This window comes from Hyalella azteca, unplaced genomic scaffold, assembly GCF_000764305.2.
Source record: "Hyalella azteca isolate HAZT.00-mixed unplaced genomic scaffold, Hazt_2.0.2 contig7133, whole genome shotgun sequence".
NCBI lineage: Eukaryota > Metazoa > Arthropoda > Malacostraca > Amphipoda > Hyalellidae > Hyalella > Hyalella azteca.
In genome coordinates this window covers 504,188-527,708 of record NW_025937263.1, presented here as the reverse complement: position 1 = coordinate 527,708, position 23,521 = coordinate 504,188, and the positions used below count along the sequence as shown (strand labels likewise).

General features: G+C 37.8%; 2 protein-coding genes across 5 annotated transcripts in view; both read right to left on the bottom strand.

Annotated features, from left to right (window-relative positions):
- LOC108679229 (H(+)/Cl(-) exchange transporter 5) overlaps positions 1-9,402 on the bottom strand; it is a 28,619-nt gene extending 19,217 nt beyond the window's left edge. The window contains exons 1-2 of one of the 3 annotated variants that reach the window (XM_018167830.2): positions 9,217-9,402; positions 1,578-1,675 (exon numbers count right to left, since the gene is read on the bottom strand). In XM_018167830.2, coding sequence (XP_018023319.1) covers positions 1,578-1,675; positions 9,217-9,307 — 189 coding nt within the window. In that variant the 5' untranslated portion in view covers positions 9,308-9,402. Of the gene's footprint in view, positions 1-1,577; positions 1,676-8,865; positions 9,187-9,216 lie in introns of those variants that run through there. The other 2 variants (XM_018167831.2, XM_018167832.2) reach the window with 2 other exon arrangements.
- Positions 9,403-10,446: 1,044 nt separating this feature from the next.
- LOC108679234 (mitochondrial ornithine transporter 1) lies at positions 10,447-21,279 on the bottom strand. 2 transcript variants are annotated; one of them, XM_018167837.2, is made up of 7 exons: positions 21,080-21,279; positions 15,824-16,159; positions 14,617-14,858; positions 13,726-13,869; positions 13,113-13,305; positions 12,362-12,511; positions 10,447-11,502 (listed from the first exon to the last, which is right to left on the bottom strand). In XM_018167837.2, the coding sequence occupies exons 1-7, from the start codon at positions 21,126-21,128 to the stop codon at positions 11,381-11,383; spliced, it is 1,236 nt and encodes a 411-aa protein (XP_018023326.1). In that variant the 5' UTR covers positions 21,129-21,279; the 3' UTR covers positions 10,447-11,380. The 2 variants fall into 2 exon arrangements, with proteins under 2 accessions (XP_018023326.1, XP_018023327.1); XM_018167838.2 differs by lacking the exon at positions 21,080-21,279 and adding an exon at positions 18,389-18,565.
- Between the last annotated feature and the right edge of the window lie 2,242 nt (positions 21,280-23,521).

Here is a 23,521-nt window from a genome sequence, read left to right as displayed (position 1 = left end):
TAGATGCGATCATGATAAAAATCCTTATTAAGGCAAGGTTTCAAAGAACAATTCAGTTTCTGTTGGCTCTTTACAGTCTCTAGTGATTTTTTTAGCAATAGGTATCTGAAAAAACACCTAAAATGCAATAGCTGTACCTGCAAAAATAACTTGACCATTGTATAAGGTAGCAAAATAAGGAAGAAGATTTATATATATATATTTTGTAATATATAGGCACTTGTGAACAAATTTTATGAAGGTGAAAGCATTTGTGCAATTTGTATCTAAAAGTTCCGATTCCTTGTGTACGCTATTCTCTAATGATTCAACAATATTAATTTTGATTTTTTCAAATGTTCAATCACCTTAACCCTTGGTGAGTATTATTCCAAGTCAATCTCTAAATTCTGAGCAGTAAATAGGATTTTATGAATTCAAATTTTATGCTTGGAATATATTATAATAGATTTATCTGATATATATACCTATGAGAGGCTATAGTTATTGTTGAAATGGCTCAATGTCACTGAAGAAAACAAAATTGCATTGTTCTTGAATACTGAAGATCAAAAATACTTTTGATCTCAAAAACATTCAACAGAGAAATTAACAATACAAATGTTCAGAAGCAACTAACTTGATGCTATGAGGCGTTGAAAGGAGGGAAGTAAAGAATAGAGGCTTTAGTGCTAGATGCATAGTACAATTACTGTTGCTTTTTAGTTTTAGGTTACATACATTATTTTTGTAAATTTACATTTATATTATCTTTAAAGCATTGTTAAAAAAATGCTTGAAGCAGTGGATTGCTAGTATGGATAAATTCAAGTTAACTTTACTTCAGCTCTTAAATTTCAAATATTCGCTCATATATATATTTTTGTAGTTGGTATTGACAAGATATATTTCTTTAAATGTACTTGAATTTGTGTTATAAATTTTTAAAAATATATATGTTCCATTTCATTTTCTTGGCAAGATGATTTTGATATACTTAGCACATTCATGTGTTTTTTACTGTTTGAGTTATTTAATGGTTTATTCAACATGCCATCAGGCACAGCTTTTCCATTAGGCTTAGCTGAAACAGTAATAACACTGCATTGAAGAGTTGAGTTAATGATGAGGCTCATCTTGTACATTGAAAAAAAGTATGCAAACAATTAGCTAAACTTACTGAAAAAAAGAAACATTAACAAAGATTCATTCTAACAAAGCAATATTGAGGTGGAAGTGGAAGGGGCATACCACAAAAATAACACAGCAATAACTGGGGTTTGTTAGAGTGGTGTAATTAGTTTGAGTTATCAAATTAAAATCAATAAATAAGGGAATAAAAGTCAGTTTGAATTATTTAATTTAAGAATAAAAGATACAATTTTAAGAAATCATACTTCATAGCTCCTAAATTAATGAATGCTAATTCTGTTTGTCTTCAATTAATTAACAGCTTTCTGCAGAAAAAAACAGCTTAATATCAATTTAATTAAGGAAATATTTTTTATGGTAATTTATTCTCAAATTTTAAGCATTCTACATTATAAAAAGATTTTTTGAAGATAAATAATGTGAAAATTTTGTGCAAGAAGGGCTACCTGAGAAGGAGGGTGCAGTGCTTGGTAGCTGGTAGGTCGCATCAGAGGATTGTTGAGCGAGTCATGTGCAGTCAGAGGTTTAGTCTCCATCACTCCATCTACAAATGGGATGTCCTCATGGTAATAAACAGTGATGGTAAGCAGAGGATAGAATAATTAACATAAAATCAACAAAAATTTCAACCAGACTTGAAAATATGCACATCTCATAAAACCCAACTTGATAATTGGGCAGAAGGCACTTGCATTGGCCATAAAGAAGACAAAAATGCCTTGTAATGAATTTTGCCCATTTTATGGCCTCTGACTAAAAGTTACTCATAAAATATACATATATAATCTCAATTTTTAATGTTTGGCCCGATATTCCAGATACACAAATTGGTTGGAAAATGGACACAGGGCACAGGCTCACTGCTTGAAATATTTTTCAAATTGCAGCATAACTAATAAACTGAAGGCCCCCAAATTCAGAAGAGACGTGTAAAGTAGTCATTATTTTACATATCTCATGATATCTGTTCATTGTGTTCATACTAGGTAGTAAACATTAACACTTTGACTGCGACTCACAAAATAGCCTGTATTCCAGTGGTGCGACTCATTCAAACTTGAATAACTTAAGTTACAGACAAGGCAGCGAGATCAGGGCTAGCGTGCTGCTCCTGTCTGAGCAAGTTCTGCAAGCTTCTGACATAAAAACCGTGAGCCTCTATTGGTGCATGTCGCCTGGGATGGAAACTTTCATCTTTCTAGGCAACATGCGCCACATGAGGTACACGGCATTTATTATTCAACTACAATAAAAAATTTGCATTACACGGGTACTTAAGCTTGAAAAAACATTTTCTGTGCAAATGAAATTGGATTGTGACTGAAATAATCAAACTAAAAATCATTCTGGGGTAAAATGCTGCTAAATGGGAAGTTTATAATTCATTTAGATTATTTCTTACAATACTGCTCTAAGCAAAGCATGAAGTGGTACCAACAACTATTCAAGTTATTGGCAAGAACTGTAGCAAATGCCTGGGTGCTTGGTGATCAGTTCTATAGTCAGTAAAAATCGATGTGAATTGCTGAAGTCGTTGAAGGTTTGTGAATGTATTTTCACTAGTAATAGGTCAGACACGTGAAGGAATGTTTCTATAACCAAATCACAATGATTTTAGATGTTGGCGTTCCAGCTCCAAAGTATTTCAAGCTGAGGATCTGAACTTCATGCCATGACAAGCTACTGATCTGAGTCTTGCTTTAACATAATTGCAAAAAAGGAAGTTAGTTGGTGCTAAAGTGAGACAAAAAGCTAGAAAAGTAACTATCAAATGCTAGCCCAGTACTCGGAATCCGTATCACTGTTCATCTTGCTTTTTACAGTGCCATTCTGTTTCTGTGTGAGCTTAGGCAACTTTCAAATGAATAATACTTATTTTTTAAAACGTTTTTCTTAGCTTAGCTTCGCGTTTGTTTGTTTGTTTGTTGTTAACATTCACAACGAAAATTAACCCACTTCTGATTGCTCTAGAGATCTGAAATTCGCCATACAGGCTATTTTTGCCTAACAATTTCAGATACAATCATAAAAACTAGCAATTAGAGACCCAAATTAGCTTAATTGAGTAGAGTATATATATATATAGTATATATATAGTATGACATGCGGGCGCTGACGTTATAGACGAACAGTCGCTGACGCTGCGTAGCATGGATACGTACATCAAGTCATGCTTTTTAGTCCGTGCAGCAACGGACTAAAAAGGAGAAAATAAAATACTTAAAAAAACTTTTTTAAAAACAACGTTTTTCTTGTGGACTAAAAAGCAGAAAATAAATTATAGCTCGCCCCAAAAAAATGTGGGTCGGGCTGTACGTTCACCGTCAAATTTCCAAAATTCGTTGTTGTGTTTTTCGCTTTAATCATAAATCTGCCCGACACACGTTTTTTGGGGCGAGTCATAATTTATTTTCTGCTTTTTAGTCCACAAGAAAAACGTTGTTTTTAAAAAAGTTTTTTTTAAGTATTTTATTACTGCTTTAATCCATACCAATACCTAAAAAATGATTTTCAACATATTGGAACAGAATAACCCCCTTTATTTAATACTTTTTCTTTTTCCTACGTACTCATTATTTCAGGCTACATTCCAACTACTAAGATTCTCATTATTCGATTGCACGACGTTCATATAGGTTTGGTTTTTTAAAACATTGTCAATTTTCCATCATATTTTTCACAAGTTTATGATCTGGCTGATATTTTAGAGAGCAGTTTTTTTTAAATTACATTTTTCAAGCGTGCACCATATATGGCGCACATCGCAGTTAGGGACATGCATGCGTGTACCATATGTGACGGAACCCGAATTTTATGAAATAATTTTTTTTGAGAACATAGTATTGACTGGACTTGGAAGATCAACTTCATTAAGAGATTCGAGTCTTGATATTATCTATTACGTTACAATATGACTCAATAATGGTTGAATGTATTTATTTTATGACCAAGCAATGTGAATATTTCGTGCCCGTAATATGGAATCTTGTCTAGCTGTGGTGTTTGTAGGATTTAGTGTCTTGGAACGAGACAAGGTGTAGCTCCAACATGATTGGTCAAGATGCTCCTAACCTCGTTATAACGCGCGCTAGGTAGTCGTGAACGATGGAGAGTTTGGTCTCTTTGGAATTAGTTCAAGATTATTAGATTTTTAACTGTGATTAGATTGCCAAATGATTACAAATATGTTGACTATTGTATTGTATTATATTATCTATTTTTTGCACTTAGGAAGTGTTTACAGTCTGTTCTGTACATTGTAAACGGGTTGTTGAAGTAAGCTCATTTTGGCTGAGTTACCCCCTCGTAGTGTGCACTTTGAAGTTGTGCGTGCTCAGTGGTACTGGGTTGGGGTGACACGGTTTCGACTCGAATCAGGAAGAGCTCAATTTGGGCTTCCAAGAATAAACTCCACCGCAGTTCTGGGCATAACTCTTAATGAGTTCCTCTAACGGACTAATAACAGCGTAGGTGGAGTTCTTGGATAGTTCCAGGTTTTGGCTGCGTTGGGCGGTTAACAGCCGTTCAAATCGCACCCTCGGGGTAGAGGCTAATAACCTCTGCGCTTGAGTAAATTGTCAGCGGCTTATTGGAGGCTTGTACCCTTCAATAGTCGTGCTTTTGAGGCGTAACTGCCACCCGGTTCTGTGTTCTTGGCAGTGCATTAGAGCTCGAACCCCTGATCATTGCGTTGGTTGTCGGCATTGTGGTACGGCTTGTACCCCTATCCTTGCTGTCCACTCCTGTAAGGTCGTCAGTTTTGTGATACGGCTTGTACCCGTATCCTTGCTGTCCACTCCTATAAGGTTGTCAGTTTTGTGGTGCAGCTCGTACCTGTATCCTTGCTGTCCACTCCGTGAGGTTGTCAGTTTTATGGTGCGGCTCATACCCGTATCCTTGCTGTCCACTCCTGTGAGGTTGACAATTTTGTGATACGGCTTGTACCCGTATCCTTGCTGTCCAGTGTCCACTCCTGTAAGGTCGTCAGTGTTGTGGTATGGCTCATATCCATATCCTTGCTGTCCACTCCTGTGAGGTTGTCAGTTTTGTGGTGCGGCTCGTACCCGTACCCTTGCTGTCCACCCCTGCAAGGTCGTCAGTTTTGTGATACGGCTCGCACCCGTATCCTTGCTGTCCACTCCTGTAAGATTGTCAGTTTTGTGGTGCGGTTCGTACCCGTATCCTTGCTGTCCGCTTTTGTGGTCCTCAGTGGTTTATTAGGATTCCTCGACGTTGTATCCCTGAGGCTGAGACCCTGTTTCCCAGAGCTTTTGGACCTAATAAATTGTGTGCCTTGTACAGAGGAATTGTGTATTGCCCGAAGATCACCAATATATTAAGAAAAGTTTCTCATGTTTATTCCTCCCCTCTCCAACACAAGTGAATTTAGAGCCGGACCAAAGAGCGACTCTTTAGCCCTCGTGTTAAAACCAGTACCGTAAAATGGGGTAACTTAGACCGGCGGGGTAACTTAGACCACTTTTCGTTTTTTTAACAAAAACCCCCACAACTCAAAAACTATTTGACATAGAAAAATTTTGTCAATGGGCATTAAAGGCCTAATACTGAGGCTACATAACACAATAGAAAGATTTGAAAAGTTTGCATATCTAATAGGTTAAAAAATTAAAAATGTGACCCATGAAAAAAAGCTATTATTCAAAGCCTGTCAGAGTACCCCCTCCAATTTTTTTATTTTTTGGTTAAATAACTCCAGGTTTTGATGCATTGTAGTAGAACTCTTCTAGTTACATATGCAAACAACAAATTTTAGGAAAGTGTCATAGTTTGCAAATGGGGGGCGCCGCCCCCAAATGGGGTAACTTAGACCACCTAATGTCAGCCCTGACAGGGTAACATAGACCGGCTTGGAAGTTAATATAAAATTACCATATATAACATATTTTATGTTTGACAGCCTATTTTTTCTTTATGTTTCAGACTCTACAGAGTCTTATATATGGTAATTTTAACTTAATTTCCAAGCCAGTCAATATTACCCCATCAGGGCTGCCATTAGGTAGTCACATTTCACTCATTATGGGGCAGCGCCCCCCATTTGCAAACTATGACACTTTCCTCAAGTTTTGTCATTTGCATATGTAACTAGAAGAGTTCTACTACAATGCACCAAAACCTGGAGTTATTTGGAGTTATTTTACCAAAAAATATAATTGATTTTACCACCCGGTCCAAGTTACCCCAAGAGCTGGGGTAACAAAGACCACCACTTATTTTGAAATTACGTCAAAACTATGAGAGGCAGGAGCCAGCAATTTATAGTGAGTAAAGCTAGAGTATAGACCTGTATTTTGCACGTTTCAATTCAAGTTTAACTTATCTAGTAAAAAAATGGCATCATTTTGAAAAAAAAGTGGTCTAAGTTACCCCATTTTATGGTACGCAAGTCACTGTCAAGTCGGCACGCTACCCGTAACTATTTCAACTTCGCGGTAGTGTTTCCGGTTGCACATTAACACATATATGGCACACGTGCAGACAGTTGCAATCAAAGTGTTAACATCAGTTAATGTTAGCCCCCTAACCTAAACAATGATATCAAGTCAGCAGTCAGCTCTTTTCAACTGTTATCAGTTAATAATCAGAATTGGAATTTTCCTAGGCCTACTTGTTTCTAAAATCTTGCAGCTCCAACATGATGAATTTTGCAATTTTGTTAGCAATTAGTTAGGTTAGGTACCTAGGATGTAATTCATGTGGCAGAAATCTCTCAGTTCTGGAAATGGCAGGAAAGCTCTAGTCACGGCTCTAATGTTTAGATGTCTTCCAAGCTTGAGTTAATTGATAACAGTTGATGTTATCAGTTAACAATGATAACATCAAGTTAGGGTAAACGCGGTATATTCCGACACTTTAAGGACGCATTGAGAAATGAAAAACTATAAAAAAAAACGTATGCGTTACGTAAGTTCTGTTGCCTTCACATGACTCTCAAAACACTTCACTACGCGTCAGCAACGATGAAACGTCACAAAATGTTGCCATATTTATTAAGAAGCCTTTAGAATGGAAACCTACCAAATCCCTATATTCCGTCACTTTGTGTGGCAACATCCGACACGTGGTGAGTCATATTGCGTCAGCGCTTCAAATTTAACCGATACGTATTGCCGACATCCACGTGTTCGAATTCCGTTTGCTGTGTGAGCTGAATTGGGATACAACACGGCTTTGAATTAGAACACTAACGAATATTGAACACTACTTAATTACGTTTAATTAACAGCTATTAGGCTTTTAATTAAGTAAATTTCAATTTTTGTACAAAGCTTGGAACGATCTGTGTGTGTCCAATTCAAGTTGTGTCGGAATTAGTTTTGATGGGTCTAAATCCATCACTCAACTTAATCATCTATTAATTTATTTACAACTTGAAATCAGCGAATACAAGTTTACTTAAAGGATTCCTAATATATTCACAGACGTATTTAAAAGTCTAACCATAATATTCTTCCTATAAAAACAGTTATTCACTATTTGGTAGAGCAAGGTCAACTGTCAAATTTGACACATTTTTTGATGATCTCACCAGGTGGCATGCATTGTCTCTCTTTGGATCTCAATATTTTCCCACTAGATGGCCAAGACCTAGTGTTTTTGCAGTATTTCGACACATAGTGACAAACAAGAGGTTTTTTAGAATCCGTTCATTTTTAATTTCCTCATTTACTCAAGATTTAAACAAATTTCTTATGTATGATACTGGTGCCTGGTGGTATCCATGATACTTTACTGGTCTACTTATAGGACCCAAAAATGAACTTGAGGGAGAGTCTAAAAAAACTCTCTGCTTTGCCACTATGTTTCGACATGCAAATGTATGACGTCACCATTTCAACCATCAATGAACACATGGAACTAAAACAAAGCTTAATATAAAGGAAAAACTAGAGAAGTGACGGAATTACCTATGATGTCGGAATATACCGCGTTTACCCTACAATAATAATACAATCCTAACTTCAGAAGTTCAGACTCAGAGTCTGAGGACTGAGAGTCTGCGACTGCGAGTGTCAAATTGATTAAAAAATGGACAAAAAAGCACCATTTTAGACAATAATATGGCAAGGGCCAGCCTGGCCTGGCTGGCCAGTTCAGGTGTGTTCAAGACTTTAAAGTTGAAGTCCACCTGGACAGAATGACAGTCTTTGACAGAAATGTGTTGATAATGATATGAAAGCTAAAGAAACAAAACATTGGAATGAATGGATGATAAACATTTCTATGATATGAAGCTTCCACACTTCTACAAAAATTAAATTATCATTATAGATTATTGTATAGAATAGTAGTATTCAGTCACAGGCTCATAGCCAATAACTCAGCCTGAGATATTAAAGTATTTCTCAAATTAGTATAAACTATAATGATTATGAAAAGTCAAAAACTTTATTAATTTGATTTTTTAGTATGCGATACTCAGACCCAATACTAATGATTTTAGAGCAAGTAAAACCCTAGAAAGTAAAAAACGAGCAAGCAATAAAAATACTCAGCGACTTCATCATGTTTATTTTCTGACTTGCAAGTTACAATAGCCTAATAGGTAGGTACATCGCTTTGCTGCAGCTGCTGCGATGACACTAAATAAGCAATAATAATAAGTCCGTCATGATTTTATATAAACTGCATCAAACACTTCAACTTTATATATCATTTAATATAGTTAGTTATTCGTGCGTAGTGGTCCATAATATGCAAATTGTTACTAACCGTAAATATGTCTGTTGAGATAACACCTACAAAAACAAGTGCACGACTTTCGTCGACAACCTTAGCGGAAAACTGTGTTCGTGGGCTAACTGGGCTCAACTTTAACTCTAATAAAATGTATGTTTGAAAATTTCATTCTATTTCTGACGATAACTCAGTGAACTATATTCACAAGTATCCTTATGTATAAATATTGATTATTACTGTTCGAGAAAAGCAATATTTTCCCCTATGACATTGGATTAAAATCATTTGGATTTGGTGTAAGTACACGATTTATCACGCAAGGTGGCAATGTCACCAATGTGACGCAAACGCTCATGATACATCAGCAAGAACGTTTTTGTGTACCTTCTAAGCTGTCAATGTTTTGTATTAGACTTTGACGCTCTTCCTCGTCTGGGAATACTTTAACGATGAGGTCACTTGCGTATCGTTTCATTTCGTTATATTATATTTGCTTACAATTAATTAACGTTCCTCACAATTTTTTAATGTATTTAAGAATGACGACGTAACACGTATAGCACAACTCAATGTTCATGACCGACTGTTCTCTTGATAAGATTATGACCGCAAGTGTACGATATCATGCACTATAGTAGACAATCGTCATTCAGGACCAAATTCTAGCACAAATCGTACTCAGTGCACGTTCACGAATCAAAATTACGGGAAAACTGCAGACATCATTTATGGAAAAGATTTATTAAAAATGAAGCGAATACATAGTTCTTAACCCACGTTTATTTGGATAAGCGTTATAAGCTTAATCAAATTTTCAGAAATTAACTTATTTAGTTTTGTAAGTAATATGATGGAACTAATTTTGTAAAACGTAATTATTGTATTTTTTTCTATTTTTGGGCTCGACTAAAGTCAATAGTCTAATCAAGTGACACATCAACTCGAATGGAATTTTATTGACGTGCGAGAACTCGCAGAGATGAATTCACTCGTTTTCTGGCTATCAACATTACGTTACTGCACGTTTAAAAGAGAGATCAAAAACAGTAAAAAAAAATTAGTCGCATTTCAACTCACACGGCTGTAAACAAATAACGTAGCTCAAACTTTATATTATTCCTAACTTAATGCAGAAACATCGTTTATTTTACACACCTAACGGGCGTACGGTCATCAGTCATGACTTACTCTCAAGGTGGTCGTGTACAATAATTTACCTTAGTCATCCTCATCGCGTGACATAACTTAATCGAACATTTTATGGTCTCGAATATAGAATGCAGAGCTTGGAAAACAGAGTAAAAAATCAATATTTACAATACAGTGACTCGTATGCGGGTAAATGTTAAAGATAGAATAACGTTCCTAAGCGATATTTTACAGTTACAATTCAAGTTTGTGGCCAAAAAAAAAATCAAAATTACGCCATCACCAGCCGTGTTTGTTAGAAGAAAAACTCAACAACATTCGGAAGATAGGGCAACACAAACAACAGACGCGGGGATGCGTCGCCTATATTAAGATGCCTGGCAACGGTCACCGCGGCTTTCTATATATAACAGCTTGCTCGGACACAGTGGAATGTGATTTGCAAGGTCGAATCAAATTAAAGTATTCGCTTTCTAAAATTCATTTTACTCACGAATGTTGTCTTGTTTATGAATGGTTTGCTCTCGAAGAATGTTGCAAACAGGCACGAATATTTATGAACATACGTGGGTTGTATTATAATTTTTCATCAAGTGTTGAAGTATGCTCAGCATTACAATATTATCAACAGCATCAGCAGGCACCATGATCATAATGATAAATGCCATCAAACGTTTCTTGTTTATCAGCCGTGATTATTAACAATACTACAGTGAGGAGCAAACTCAGCTCAATAGGTCCTTGACAAAGACGTGCATGTCAACAGAGAGCACAGAACTGACAACATGGCTAATTGTATATAATCAAATCGCAGAAAAATTTAAATATCAGTCCAAACACATGATTATGAACCGCAAGCAACTTTAACCGTCTAAGACCTACAACAAAGACGAACACGATTTTAGTTACGAATCATCCATTTACTTGTAGTTCATATCAAATGCTTAGTTTTATAAACTTTATTTTACAAAGGAGCTTCTTAAAAATTATTTTATTATTGAAAATAATATATAATACACCATCACGTTCATTCATACGGCAGCAGAGAGAGCTTAACTTAAGTATGAACACAGAGGAGGATAAATACGACACTTCTTTTTCCTTTAAAATATGAAAACATACATTTCATGCTATAACATTTCGTTTCCCATATTGCAGCAGCAGGATACACTTGTTGAGACTAGTACGCATATTTTGAAACGCTTACCCATTGCACACATAATTTATTCAATACAATCAACGTGAATGTCGAACAAATGTTTAAAATTAACATTTATTTAATGCACTATTTCATGAACGGAATGAAGTTTAGAATTAAATCTGAGACCCTATCTTAAACTCTGTGTTACACTTCCACTTATCATAAATTATAAAAGTTTCTACGGATTACTTAAGACAATTACGCGGGTTCCGGTGACTGCATGGCTTTCTTGACATACTCGTAGGTCACAAGCAACAGTCCCGTGGCAGGGAAAGATCGTATCAACGTTGGCCTCAATCCATTGTAGAATGCCATTAAACCTGAAAAAATACACGAACGAGTGCATTAATTGCCGAATTTTGAGGTCATTCGTTATATTCATTGCATGTTGACCACCCGTAAGCGTACACTGCCGGCCATAGTACTTAGTCAAGTTGGGAAATTCAGAATGCAAATTTTTGCTGCATCATGGCCAACAAAACTGGCCCATACCGTAGAAATTACTAGAACATCACAGCAAGCAAGTTTTTATATATTGACGAGGAAATTTCGCTTGGATATAATGACGAGAAACTTCTCGGTACAGATAATACCCTACTTGCATTTACGAAAAAGGTAGAATAAGTTTTCAATAAAAATAGTATCCTACCAGTGAGACAACATGGTGGTGAATGTGACTAACACCTCAGTTAGAATCGAAAATCACTTTATTATTAAAAATTATCTATATGTCCTTGAGACTGAATTGGTAATCATACAAAGTATACCTTTATCTCCATCTTTAAACGTTGAACTCGGCTCCCTCTTCTGCTAGCGTTTAATCAGATAATTATTTGTGGCAAGCTCATCCCCCGCTCACCTTCCGTCCAGTAAATATAGAAGGCACCACAACACTCGCGCTCACCTTCAGTGCGGTAAATGTCGACGGCAACCCCATCACCCGCTCACCTTCAGTGCGGTATAAGACGACGGCAACCCCATCACCCGCTCACCTTCAGTGCGGTATATAAGCCGACGGCAACCCCATCACCCGCTCACCTTCAGTGCGGTATAAGACGACGGCAACCCCATCACCCGCTCACCTTCAGTGCGGTATAAGTTATATAAGCCGACGGCAACCCCATCACCCGCTCACCTTCAGTGCGGTATAAGACGACGGCAACCCCATCACCCGCTCACCTTCAGTGCGGTAAATGTCGACGGCAACCCGCCACATAGGCGAGGTGTCGCCGGCCACTTGGATTCTGGACTTGATGAGGTCGGTAGGGAACATCGCCGTCCACAGCGCACAGCCCGCCACGCCGCCAGAAATGAATGTGTTCAGGAGCCCTGCACAATAATGAACAAACTTAACATTGAGGAGGATTGAAAATCGAAACATTTGGATCCAATGAGTGTGATATGATAAGAGAAAATGGGATTCTGAATGAAATTATTTGATCTTCTTAGGAGACTATTTCCGTGAAAAATAGGGTCCGCTTGAACCCTAATTGTGAGTAAGGAAAGTCACTTGAACTTTCCACCCAGATGCTCAGTATTTTATAGGTACTTTATATTCATAAAGTTGCAGCACGAAAGCCTCTTTGTCGCTATTCAAACAATCTCCTGCAATAGCTAAAGCGTCGAATTCATTCTAACAGTGATTTAAGGATATTTCTAACAGAAACGGGTAATTGACTTTACACATCGAAACTTGGCTTCCAGCCTAAATGAGTTTGAACGTCGTAAAATTGAAAATTAATTTGTGCTTAGGAATGCCTAACCAAATCATAATCAGTTGAGAAAACAATTTGCAATTTTCGTTATACGGACATGATCATTACGCACAGAGAACGTGGTTGTGTAACTTATGTCAAGCAGTTCAGACACGAATTAAGATGAATAATAGTAAGAAGTATCGTTAATTGCTGTAGCTGTACTCAGTACACACCGATGTCGTCTTTGGTTTGCCCGTCTTTGGTAAGGAATGTACGTGTAGCTTCGTAGCCGCCGAAGAAGAAGAAATATCCCGGCATCTCCCTGGCGAAGGTTGCGGTCAGGCCTCGGAACAGCCCTGGCACGCCTTCCGTAGAGAGGATGTAGCGAGTCACGGTCCACGGGCCCAGGCTCTTGTTAGAGCGCGGCTGAAGAATTTAATGGTCCTCTATAATATGTGTTAATAGATAGGGAATATTAATAAATAATAAACAATGATAAATACGTACATACAGAAAAGGAATAAGGTTATGTTGCCCAGATAGTGACATGTTAAAATTACGATTCGGATAAGCCAGTTAGGGTCAACATGGTTCACCCATACAAGAGCAAAACGTGCCTCATTATTCAGAGTCTCACTCATTTCTCTGAGTTATAATTTCTCCAACTAGCATTGCGTCTAATCTTTGCAAAAATTTGTCTCAAAACGTTCACGCGAACATTCCAGCTGACAGGTCTGAGGGGAATTCTACAGCTTTAATCCATCACAACCATCAAGGAGAAATTCTTATTTTCATTTTATAAGTCACCTTTTACAATGTAAGAAAAATTTTGGGATTTATTCTTACTGAGCAGCCGGTGATCTCTTGGAGTTCCCTCATTGCCTGAAGTCTGCACTTCACGAGCTCTGTTGGACACAGCGTCAGTGAGGAGAAGAATGCTGCAAAAAATCCCGATGCTGCGTTGCCGAGGCTCGACAACTCTTCTGGGCCCTGGAAGAGATACATATTAATAAAAAAACACAATATTTCGGGCACATTAAATTAATATTTGCTACTGGTCTGGCTTAGAAATAGTGAGAATTCGAGAAATACGAAGCGAATTGGGAACCAAGTTTTGTCAATGAACCTTCGGTCGTGTCATTCCTATTCGTCGCACATCACCAACCTGCTGCCGGAATAAAATTTAATAGATGACCCTAAAATAACTGTGAGGTGTTCAGCGATTCATGATCATAAACTAGTTGAGCAGCACTAGCGCAACAGGTTTGGGGGGGGGGAGGCGCTAATTCCCCCTATACACGCCCCAGGTGATTGGAAGCCGGGGCGTGTATGCGCAATGAATTTTTAGCGGGCGGGGGTAAACTTTTTCCACATTCAGGCAGCTACGCTAAAAAAATGAATTGATCATAATAGATCTTAAGTATGAGTGACGAGATTGATGTTCTGTATGTAGATAGACATTACTCATGATAATGATACACCCAACTCTTATCACAATGAAAGAATGCAAGTCTTAAGATTAGCAGTAGCCATAAAATGCCATAAAAATAATTCCTAATGGAAATTACGCTTCGTAGATATCGCAGTCGCTCACCACGATTTCTTAGAATGTCTTACAAGTTTACGCAGCGCCTAATAACACTGAACCAATCTCTCAGAAATTGTCATCGTCCACAGGAATGACTTGGCTGTGTATGTTTTCTAAACAGTTTCTTATGGCGAGGCCATCATCATCACCTTGACACCGGTGGACAGAGCAACAGCTCTCTGGCACATGCCGTACGCAGCGAAGAGCACAGAATTTTCAGCGATATTTGCGGCTAGGGCAGGAACAGTACCAGCGTAGAGCCCCCGAATGCCTTCCTTGTGCAGGGTGTTACGGAAGCACTGCAGCATCGTTCTGTGGATGGCGGGGAATGTCTGCATCTTGACTTTGACGGTGTCCAAGGGTTGGCCGGCGTATACGGATACCATGGCACCTAAGGGACAAACCGACAAAGTACTCTATAAGAAAGTATCAATGACGCTGTGTATGCTTTACCAAAGCAGTGATGAGGTTTCGAACAGCAAACGAACAATGAAATGAAAATTGTTTGCATACACCTATTTGTTATGAATAAATAAAGTTAAAATGATTTTTTTTAAAGCAGATCTTCGTTTTTCTAAAGAGGAAATTTATTTGCGAAGAAGTATATTTCACAATTTAATTTTAATTTAATTATGAATAGTTATTGAACTCAAGGAATTATGAATACGTAGTTACGTTTAACACCGGAACATTTTAAGGATGATCGAGAGACCTAACATCCTTGAAATTAAACTAAAATAGCACTCATCAAATAAAAGGCCCTGTGAATTATTCAAATATCGTCTTGACGAAATATAGAAAATATTTCAGAGTTTCAAATTAGACATACGCGATCACTCTCAGCCAGTCAGATGGTGACGAATTTAAAAAACGTGGTGTTTAAAGATAAATAAATCTGGTACAGAACACGGCAAAAGTACTAGTACCCAAGCTAGTGTTTAAAAAAATACGGATGCAAATAAACGCTGCATTTCAATGATACCTTCCAGTGACATGGCTTAAATTTAGACATATCAGTAATGTTACTGGCATCAACTTGTGATATTTAATTCAAACTATAATTTTTAACGAAATCAGGAGACAGTATTCCAAATTAGTGATGCAATTTTGTTACGACGACCTATTTAATGAGCACCAACAAACAATTAAAATTTATTTCCAAGACTAATACCATTTCATGCTTGACCAGTCCTCAACGGTATTAAATAGCCGCATTGACTCGTCTTGCAGCAGGCACGGAAGCAACATACGAGACAATAGCTATTGCTTCCGTGCCTGGATCAATTTTTTTTGCATCTGTACGTACCCTATAGCCTACAAAAAAGATCCCCGTCCACTCTGGCTTTATCTTCTTACCGGCTGACCCTGCAGCAAGATCCACGGCAGCTTCTCGCGCAATTTGAGTCATTTTTTCCAGATTGAACGAGAAAGAAGGAGACTTCTGCGGAGAAGGCGGACACGTAACCTTGCCTCCGAGAAACGACGCGGTGAGGTTGCTGCGTCCAATCGGCGGGATTGGAGGGCCAGAAACGAAAAAATTATGTTCCGGCAGCAAGTTGGTGATGTGCGACGAGGAGAAATGACACGACCGTGGCCCGGGTGGACTGCCAACCAGTAGAAACTGGTGTTCGTTTTTACCCCAAATAGTTTCCAAGAATTTGTAAGAGGTATTTGCCACGCTGTAACTCGCGCCTGCACAATTCAAAATTATATGTGTGAGTAATCGTAACAACACAGGCTATCTAGTTGAAAAATGATAAGGGATAAAGAATTTGGTGAGAGAATATTCTAGAGAAGAGTTTATTGAAATTTACAATATGAGTTAATAGAATCATTTACATATATCAGATGCAGTTTGCAAATGAAAAACACACGGATGAAGTTCTGAATGATACATTATTTTTTTCAATTTGAATGTCGAGGATACATTATTTTTTTCAATTTCGGTCAAATATTAATGCGATGGCAATTATGTGCCTTTATCTGTTACTGTCAGTCTATCAACGTCTGAATGCACTCGTTCATCGTTCCTACCCGACTATCTAGAACCACTACATCATGTCTAGTCAGATCTCTCATCTCAAACCACAAGCAGCAGAATAACCTAAGTTTAGCATTCTCCCCAATCTTCGGTACCATTAAAATATTTTAGAATAGAATAAGTAGGAAGCAGCAATTCCTAGTGACTGAACAAATTATTACCTAAGGTAGGTAGGCATAGCTAAAATAATATACGTTTACAAATTACTTTTTAAAGACAACACTTCCAAAGAATCCAGTGTCTCCAATCTTGCATATGTACAATGAATTTCTCATTTAATTTTCAAATATTAAAAAAATTCATTTTTCAATTTTTTTTTCAATATATAATTTTTTTCAAAATTATTTATTCTGTTAATTGATTCATGCATTGCCTCTGACTTCACACAAGTGTGCAAAATTTCAGAACAATTAGACAAGTCAAAGTGTGTCAAATCAGTTAGTTATAAGATTTGTAGCTGACAAAATTATTTTTTTAATTTTTTTAATATTGAAAAAAAAATAATTTTTAAAATCATTTATTTTGACACATGATTCATGCATTGTCTCCAACTTTACACAACTCACACAAGTGTGCAAAATTTCAGATCGATTGGACAGGCAAAAGTGTGTTAAATATCGATTATAAGATTTGTGGCGGACAAACGAACATACAAACAACAAGAAGTGAAGTTAAAGAGAAGTGTTGTAATAAAAAATTGAATAAATTAATAAAGACGCACAAACTTCGAAATTTTTAAGCAATGTAGGTACGGTATGTGACGATCTCAAAAAGCAGGTTAGAAACCCACTAAAAATGTTTGCAAGAAACCTAACTTACGTCTCCGTGCAACGTAAGTTAGGTTTCTTGCAAACATTTTTAGTGGGTTTCTAACCTGCTTTTTGAGATCGTCACATACCGTACCTACATTGCTTAAAAATTTCGAAGTTTGTGCGTCTTTATTAATTTATTCAAGTTGAACTGTGTTCCCTTGGGTGAGCACACAACAGTCGACACGCAGGTCTTGCAGTGAGATGACGTAAGCAGGCGCCAGGCAGAGCTGTATCGCGGTGACTATTATCTTAAAAATTGGACAATTAACGATTGGCATGTAGAATTTATGGATGAATTGAGTATACCTATTCATTAAATTTTACCCAAGTTTCAGTTAAGTCCGCGTTTCATTATCAAGAAAGTACATTATATTAGTACATACCTGTGTACTTCTAGAACAACACATATAGTTTGTAAGCAAAAAATGATGAAATTAACCTGCACCAATGCTTCACCAAGTTCACCTATTGTGATGATTACCCTATTCTTATTAAAATAGTAAACAAAAGCTTTACAAACATCAATGTACGGAGATCACCAAGCTCTGAATGCACATTTGCAACACTACCCAACACTGCGTGTAACAAAGTCACGACTGCCGAGTTCGCTTTCCCGCGTGCAAGACCAGCCTTAGTTCCTGAGACGGCCGCACCACAGGGGAGTCACTCATACAGGCATGACACGTAGCATTCATGAGCTACCTAGGCGTCATTTCTCAAACAATGATAGACTTCTTGCAATGGTTTCTCGATGATTTGCTTGGTGGTACAACAACAATTTTACACGGCGTAGCTAAATTTTACATTTCGTTTCGTGACCTGAATTATTTTATTCAAAAGAGATTGATCAAGAGCTGATCCAATTAATACAAATTTTGTTAAATTGGCGACTGGGTAACTGATACTCTTATTTGTCAACTTGTGTGCGTGTGAGTTCGAAGCTTGGCGCAGTTTGATTTTCGCATGCCCAACAATAAATTTAAAAAAAAAACAGAATCACAAGAGAATGTCATGCAAAAACTGAAAGGGAGACTGAGGAGCGCATGCAAATTAAGGTCATATACTCACTTTGAAGCGGAAAATTTGTTTTAGACGACTCCATTGCTGACAATCTTATAGCAAGTTTATTATATTACTACGTAAAAGATTTTGAAACTAAACTAAAACTTCAGCAGAAATCACTAACTACTGCCCACTGAGCCAAAGATTGATAATGAAATATTTTCTGGATGGGCTATAAGTGATCACAATCTGCAAATAAGTTCAGAACTGCGTCGACTTTAAAGTGAAACATTCCAGTCCGTCTATACCAGACACGCGAATTGAGTCACGCCTCAGGAATGACGCAATAATACGAAACTAGTTGCAGTCATGAAACCAAGACTTCGACACTAGCCTCGTCATTGTCTCCAACTGCTAGTAGCCATTAAGTGCGAGGAATATCTTGAGCAAATAACTGACATGACAACCGTGGAACAGTATGAACGTTTCAAACTTTTACTAGGAGTACTATTAATGTAAAAACATTAATTTAATTCAAAAATACAATTTATAAAAAAAACTAATTAATTACCAGTATTTATTGAGATTAAATTATATATGGAGTGATACCCGTACTCTATACATATCAATACGATGTGAGGTAAAATAGCTATCGTTTGCGACTTAAAAATCGCTGATACTCCTCCAATTCGGCATCAATTAACACGCGTAATCAACACAGCCGTGCACCCCAAACCGGACCGTTCTGCAGTCAGCGAAAAAGTGAAGAGAAGAGCGAGACATGCCGTCGCCACTCACACCAGGGCACCCATCAGGCTAAATCTTGTACTAGCTAGAAGACAGATGCAAAAAAAAAAAACCCTGCACCAGAAGTAACTCGTTCGCTGGAAGGAGCAGCACCTGAGCGCTTTGGTTTTGAACTTCAGCAATGCGAGTGTTGATCGCCGCCAGAGGACGCTTTTGTGTTGAGAATAAATTTAACTGTATGATGTCGACGTTCTCATAGAGAAATTTTTAAGAAGATATGAATCGATAAAATCTCTACCATAGTTCAAATTTTCGGATGTTTGAACACTGCTGATTTGGCGTTTTAGTGTGGTGGCCCAGTGGTTACAGTTCGGAGTAGGCTACCAAGATTGGCGCAGAGAAGCGCGGGTTCGATCCCAGCTGCGATAGTTTCTGGTCAGAAACGGCGATGAGGCAGGGCGGTTAAGCACAGTAGAATTGTAGCAGTGAGTCTCGAGTTCGATACCGGGAAATGCTGTGAATGTTCTGCGATGTTAAGAATCGGCAACAGGCCTACTAAATGCTGAAACCGCTATTATTATTTAAATATTTTTGCACGCAATGTAATGATCACGTGCTCTTCGACCACGCTTCACGCACCAAACGATCCGAGGGGGAAAAGGCAGACCCTCTTTCCGTTCCACCTCCCGGAAGGGGTCTAAATTATTGTGTAAGCGACGAAGATCAGATTGAAGCAGACCATTCTTACTTAAACGATTTTATTCTGTTAATTTAATCGCAGAATGCATACCTAGCTGCATCCCACACGACCTAGCTTTGACGCAATACGGAATTTCTTATCATCGGCTCAATACAAAAACTGCACCTTTCACAGCTCTTATTTGCTGAATAAACCGTCTTGATACGAAAGGTCGTGGTTTTTGTTTAGGTATAAAAAACAATCGATGACCTTTCTTTATAATAGAAATACTCATACTTCTATGTTTTATTAATGACCTCATAACATTTGAACAAAAGGTTTTTATGGTTGTATTTAACCCCGCTGAAATGATCAATTCCTGGTATCGCAGCAGCAAAATGACCAATTCTCGTGCCTCCCTGTTTCTCGGTCCAGTTTGAGCCAGCCTTGTAGCTGACCGTCGGACGATCATTTGCCACGAAATAAATTGGTGGTCTCATCGCTCACTGTTGAAATTCGAACAACTCTTTCAAAGGCTACATTGGCACTTATGATTCCATGAAAGCTATCGTGCGACATGCTTCCCCATAGAAGTGAAAATCCTGACTAATTCTCATGAAAGGCGTAACTAAGCGCGTGAATGCAAGATTCGAATTCTGCCCTAAACCGTCCATATAATCTCGGTCGAGCATGACCATGTTTTATAATGATAGTAGAGTAAATGCTTCTTAATTTCTGTTGTAACGATAAAATGTCATAAACCTCTATTGAACGAAATTTGAAGAGATTGAATCTGTATGAGCGAGCTTTCAGATTCTATTTGATTTTTCGATTCTTTATTAGGTTTCAGACATTTTTGCACAAGAAGAAAAAATGTCTCTTTGAGTCATTATATTTCTTATACCAATATACACAAAATGGAAATAGCACCCTTTTCTGTATCCAAAAATAGTAGCCGGATGTTACTACCAGATCGACTTCTGCCTCTAAGTAGAATTAGGGTTGGACTGTGAGACGTAATTTTAAGAACACGTTGAGTGCGGCGCGACCCACCAGCGCTGCCAGATGGCCTAAAACGGCCAAGTCCGCGGATAAAAAGGCCAATAATCCATAATATACCAGTAAACTGGTAGGTTCTGGAGCAAAAATTAAATTATATTTTTTCGTATTTCTCAAACTGTAATGGGGGTAGTTCTGCTATCAGAAGTTTTGTCGACAGACGCAATTGAAAAAAAATAAAAATACATAAATCGCGGAATTTGTCCGGAAAAAAGATCCTGCAACCCACCGGTGGGTCGTGCGGCACTCAACGTGTTAGGTCATATGCTCACTTTGAAGCGGAGAACTTGTTTTCGGCGACTCCATTGCTGACACTCTCATAGTAATTTTATTATATTACTACGTAAAAGATTTCAACACTAAACGAAAACTTCATCAGAAATCACTAACTACTGTCCACTGAGCCGTAGATTGATGCTGTAATATTTTTTTGATGGGCTTAGGAGTGATCACAATCTGCAAATAAGTTCAGAACTGCCTCGACGTTAAAGAGTGAAAATTACAGTCCGTCTAGGTACACCAACTCCGTTATTTGAGTCACGTCTCAGGAATAACGCAATAATACGAAATTAGCTGCATTCATGAAACCAAGACTTCGATACTAGCCTCGTCATTGTCTTTAAGTTCAACTGCTAGGAGCCATTAAGTACGAGCAATATCATGTGCAAAAAAGTGATATTATTAACGCCGTGGAACTATATGAAAGGTTAAAACTTTTACTTAAAATATTGTTAATGTAAAACATTAATTTAATAAAAAGACAATTTATTAAAAAAACTAACTAATCACCATCAAATATTCAGATTAAATCGCATAAGGGTTAATACTTTATATATAAATATATATCAATACGATATGGGGCAAAATGGCTATCGTTTGCGACTTTTAAAAAACGCCGATACTTGAATTCGTACAATCAACACTCTGCTAGTGCACCCCTATCCGGACAGTTCTGCAGTCGGCGAAAAACTGAAGAGATGAGCGACAGAACGAGACATGCAGCCGCCAAGCACACCCGGGCATTCAACAGGCTAAATCTTGTACTAGCTAGAAGACAGACATAAAAAAAAACTCTGCACCAGAAGCAACTCGTTCGCTGGAAGGAGCAGCACTTGAGCGTTTTTGTTCAGAACTTGAGCAATGCGAGTGCCGATTGCCGCTAGAGGACGCTTTTGCATTGTGAATAAATTCAACTGTATGATATTGACGTTCTCATTGAGAAATTTTTAATAAGATGGGACTGAATAAAATCTTTACCCTAGTTCAAATTTTCATATGTTTGAACACTGCTGGAAGTTTACGCTTCAAGATTTTTCGTACGCAGTGTAATGATCACGTGCTCGTCGACCACGCTCCATGCACCTGAAGATTCGAGGGAAAAAAGGCAGACCCTCTTTCCGTTCCAACTCCCGAATGGGGGTCTAAATTAATGTTTAAGCGACGGAGATCAGATTGAAGCAGACCGTTCTGATTTAAACGAGTTTTTTCTGTTAATTTAATTGCAGAACCTAGCTGCATCCCACACGAACTAGCTTTGACCCAACACGTAATTTCGTTTCCTCGGCTCAATACAAAAACCGCACTTCTCAGAGCTCTTATTTGCGAAATAAACCGTCTTGATACGAAAGGTCGTAGTTTTTGATTGGGTACGGTATCAAAAACAGTCAGTGACCTTTCTTTGTAATAGAAATAATCTTACTTCTGTGTTTTATTAATGACCTCATAACAATTTAACAAGAGGTTATGTGGTTGTATTTAACCCCGCTGAAATGATCAATTCCTGGAATCGGGGCAGCTAAATGACCAATTCTCGTGCCTCCCTGTTTCTCGATCCAGTTTGAGCCAGCCTTGTAGATGACCGTCCTCTGATCATTTGCCACGAAATAAATTGGTGGTCTCACCGCTCACTGTTGAAATTCGAACAGCTCTTAGAAAAGCTGCATTGTCACTTATGATTCCATGAAAGCTATCGTACGACATGCTTCCCCATAGAAGTAGTAATCCCGACTAATTCTCATGAAAGGCGTAACTAAGCTAAGCGGGTGAATACAGGAATCGAATACTGCCCTAAACCGTCCATGATCTCGGGCGTGCATGCCCTATGTTTTATAATGTTAGTAGAGTAAATGATTGTTAATTTCTGATGTAACGGTAAAATATCGTATACCATTTTCGAAATAAATTTGAAGGGATTAAATCTGTATGAGTGTGCTTTCAGATTCCGTTTGACTTTTTGATCCATTAATAGGTTTCAGACATTTTTGCACAAGAAGAAAAATGTCTCTTCGAGTTCTTATATTTCTCATACAAATGTACGCAAAATGGAAATAGCAAAATGTTCTGTATCCAAAAATAGTAGCCGAACGCTACTACCGGATCGATTTCTGTCTTCAAGTGAAATTAAGGTTGGATATACTAATTTAATGCGTTCAAAAGCCTTAAATTTCAGCGCCATGGGCTGGGAGACGTGAGCAAGAATCATATATCCTGATGCATGCATGTTTTTTTTACATAATTTGAGGTTGGTGAGCTCAGAAAACCCTTTTGCTTTTGTAAAGTAAACTCATCACCCAGGGTCAATTTCGATCAAAGGCGAAAAAAGTATTATGGCATCTGAGGAAAAGAGATTTTTTTTGTCCGGAGACATCCGGAAAAACGAAGCACGTGATGGTCGCATGACTGCCCTCGTATGTACCTGCATCGAGCTCTCCTAA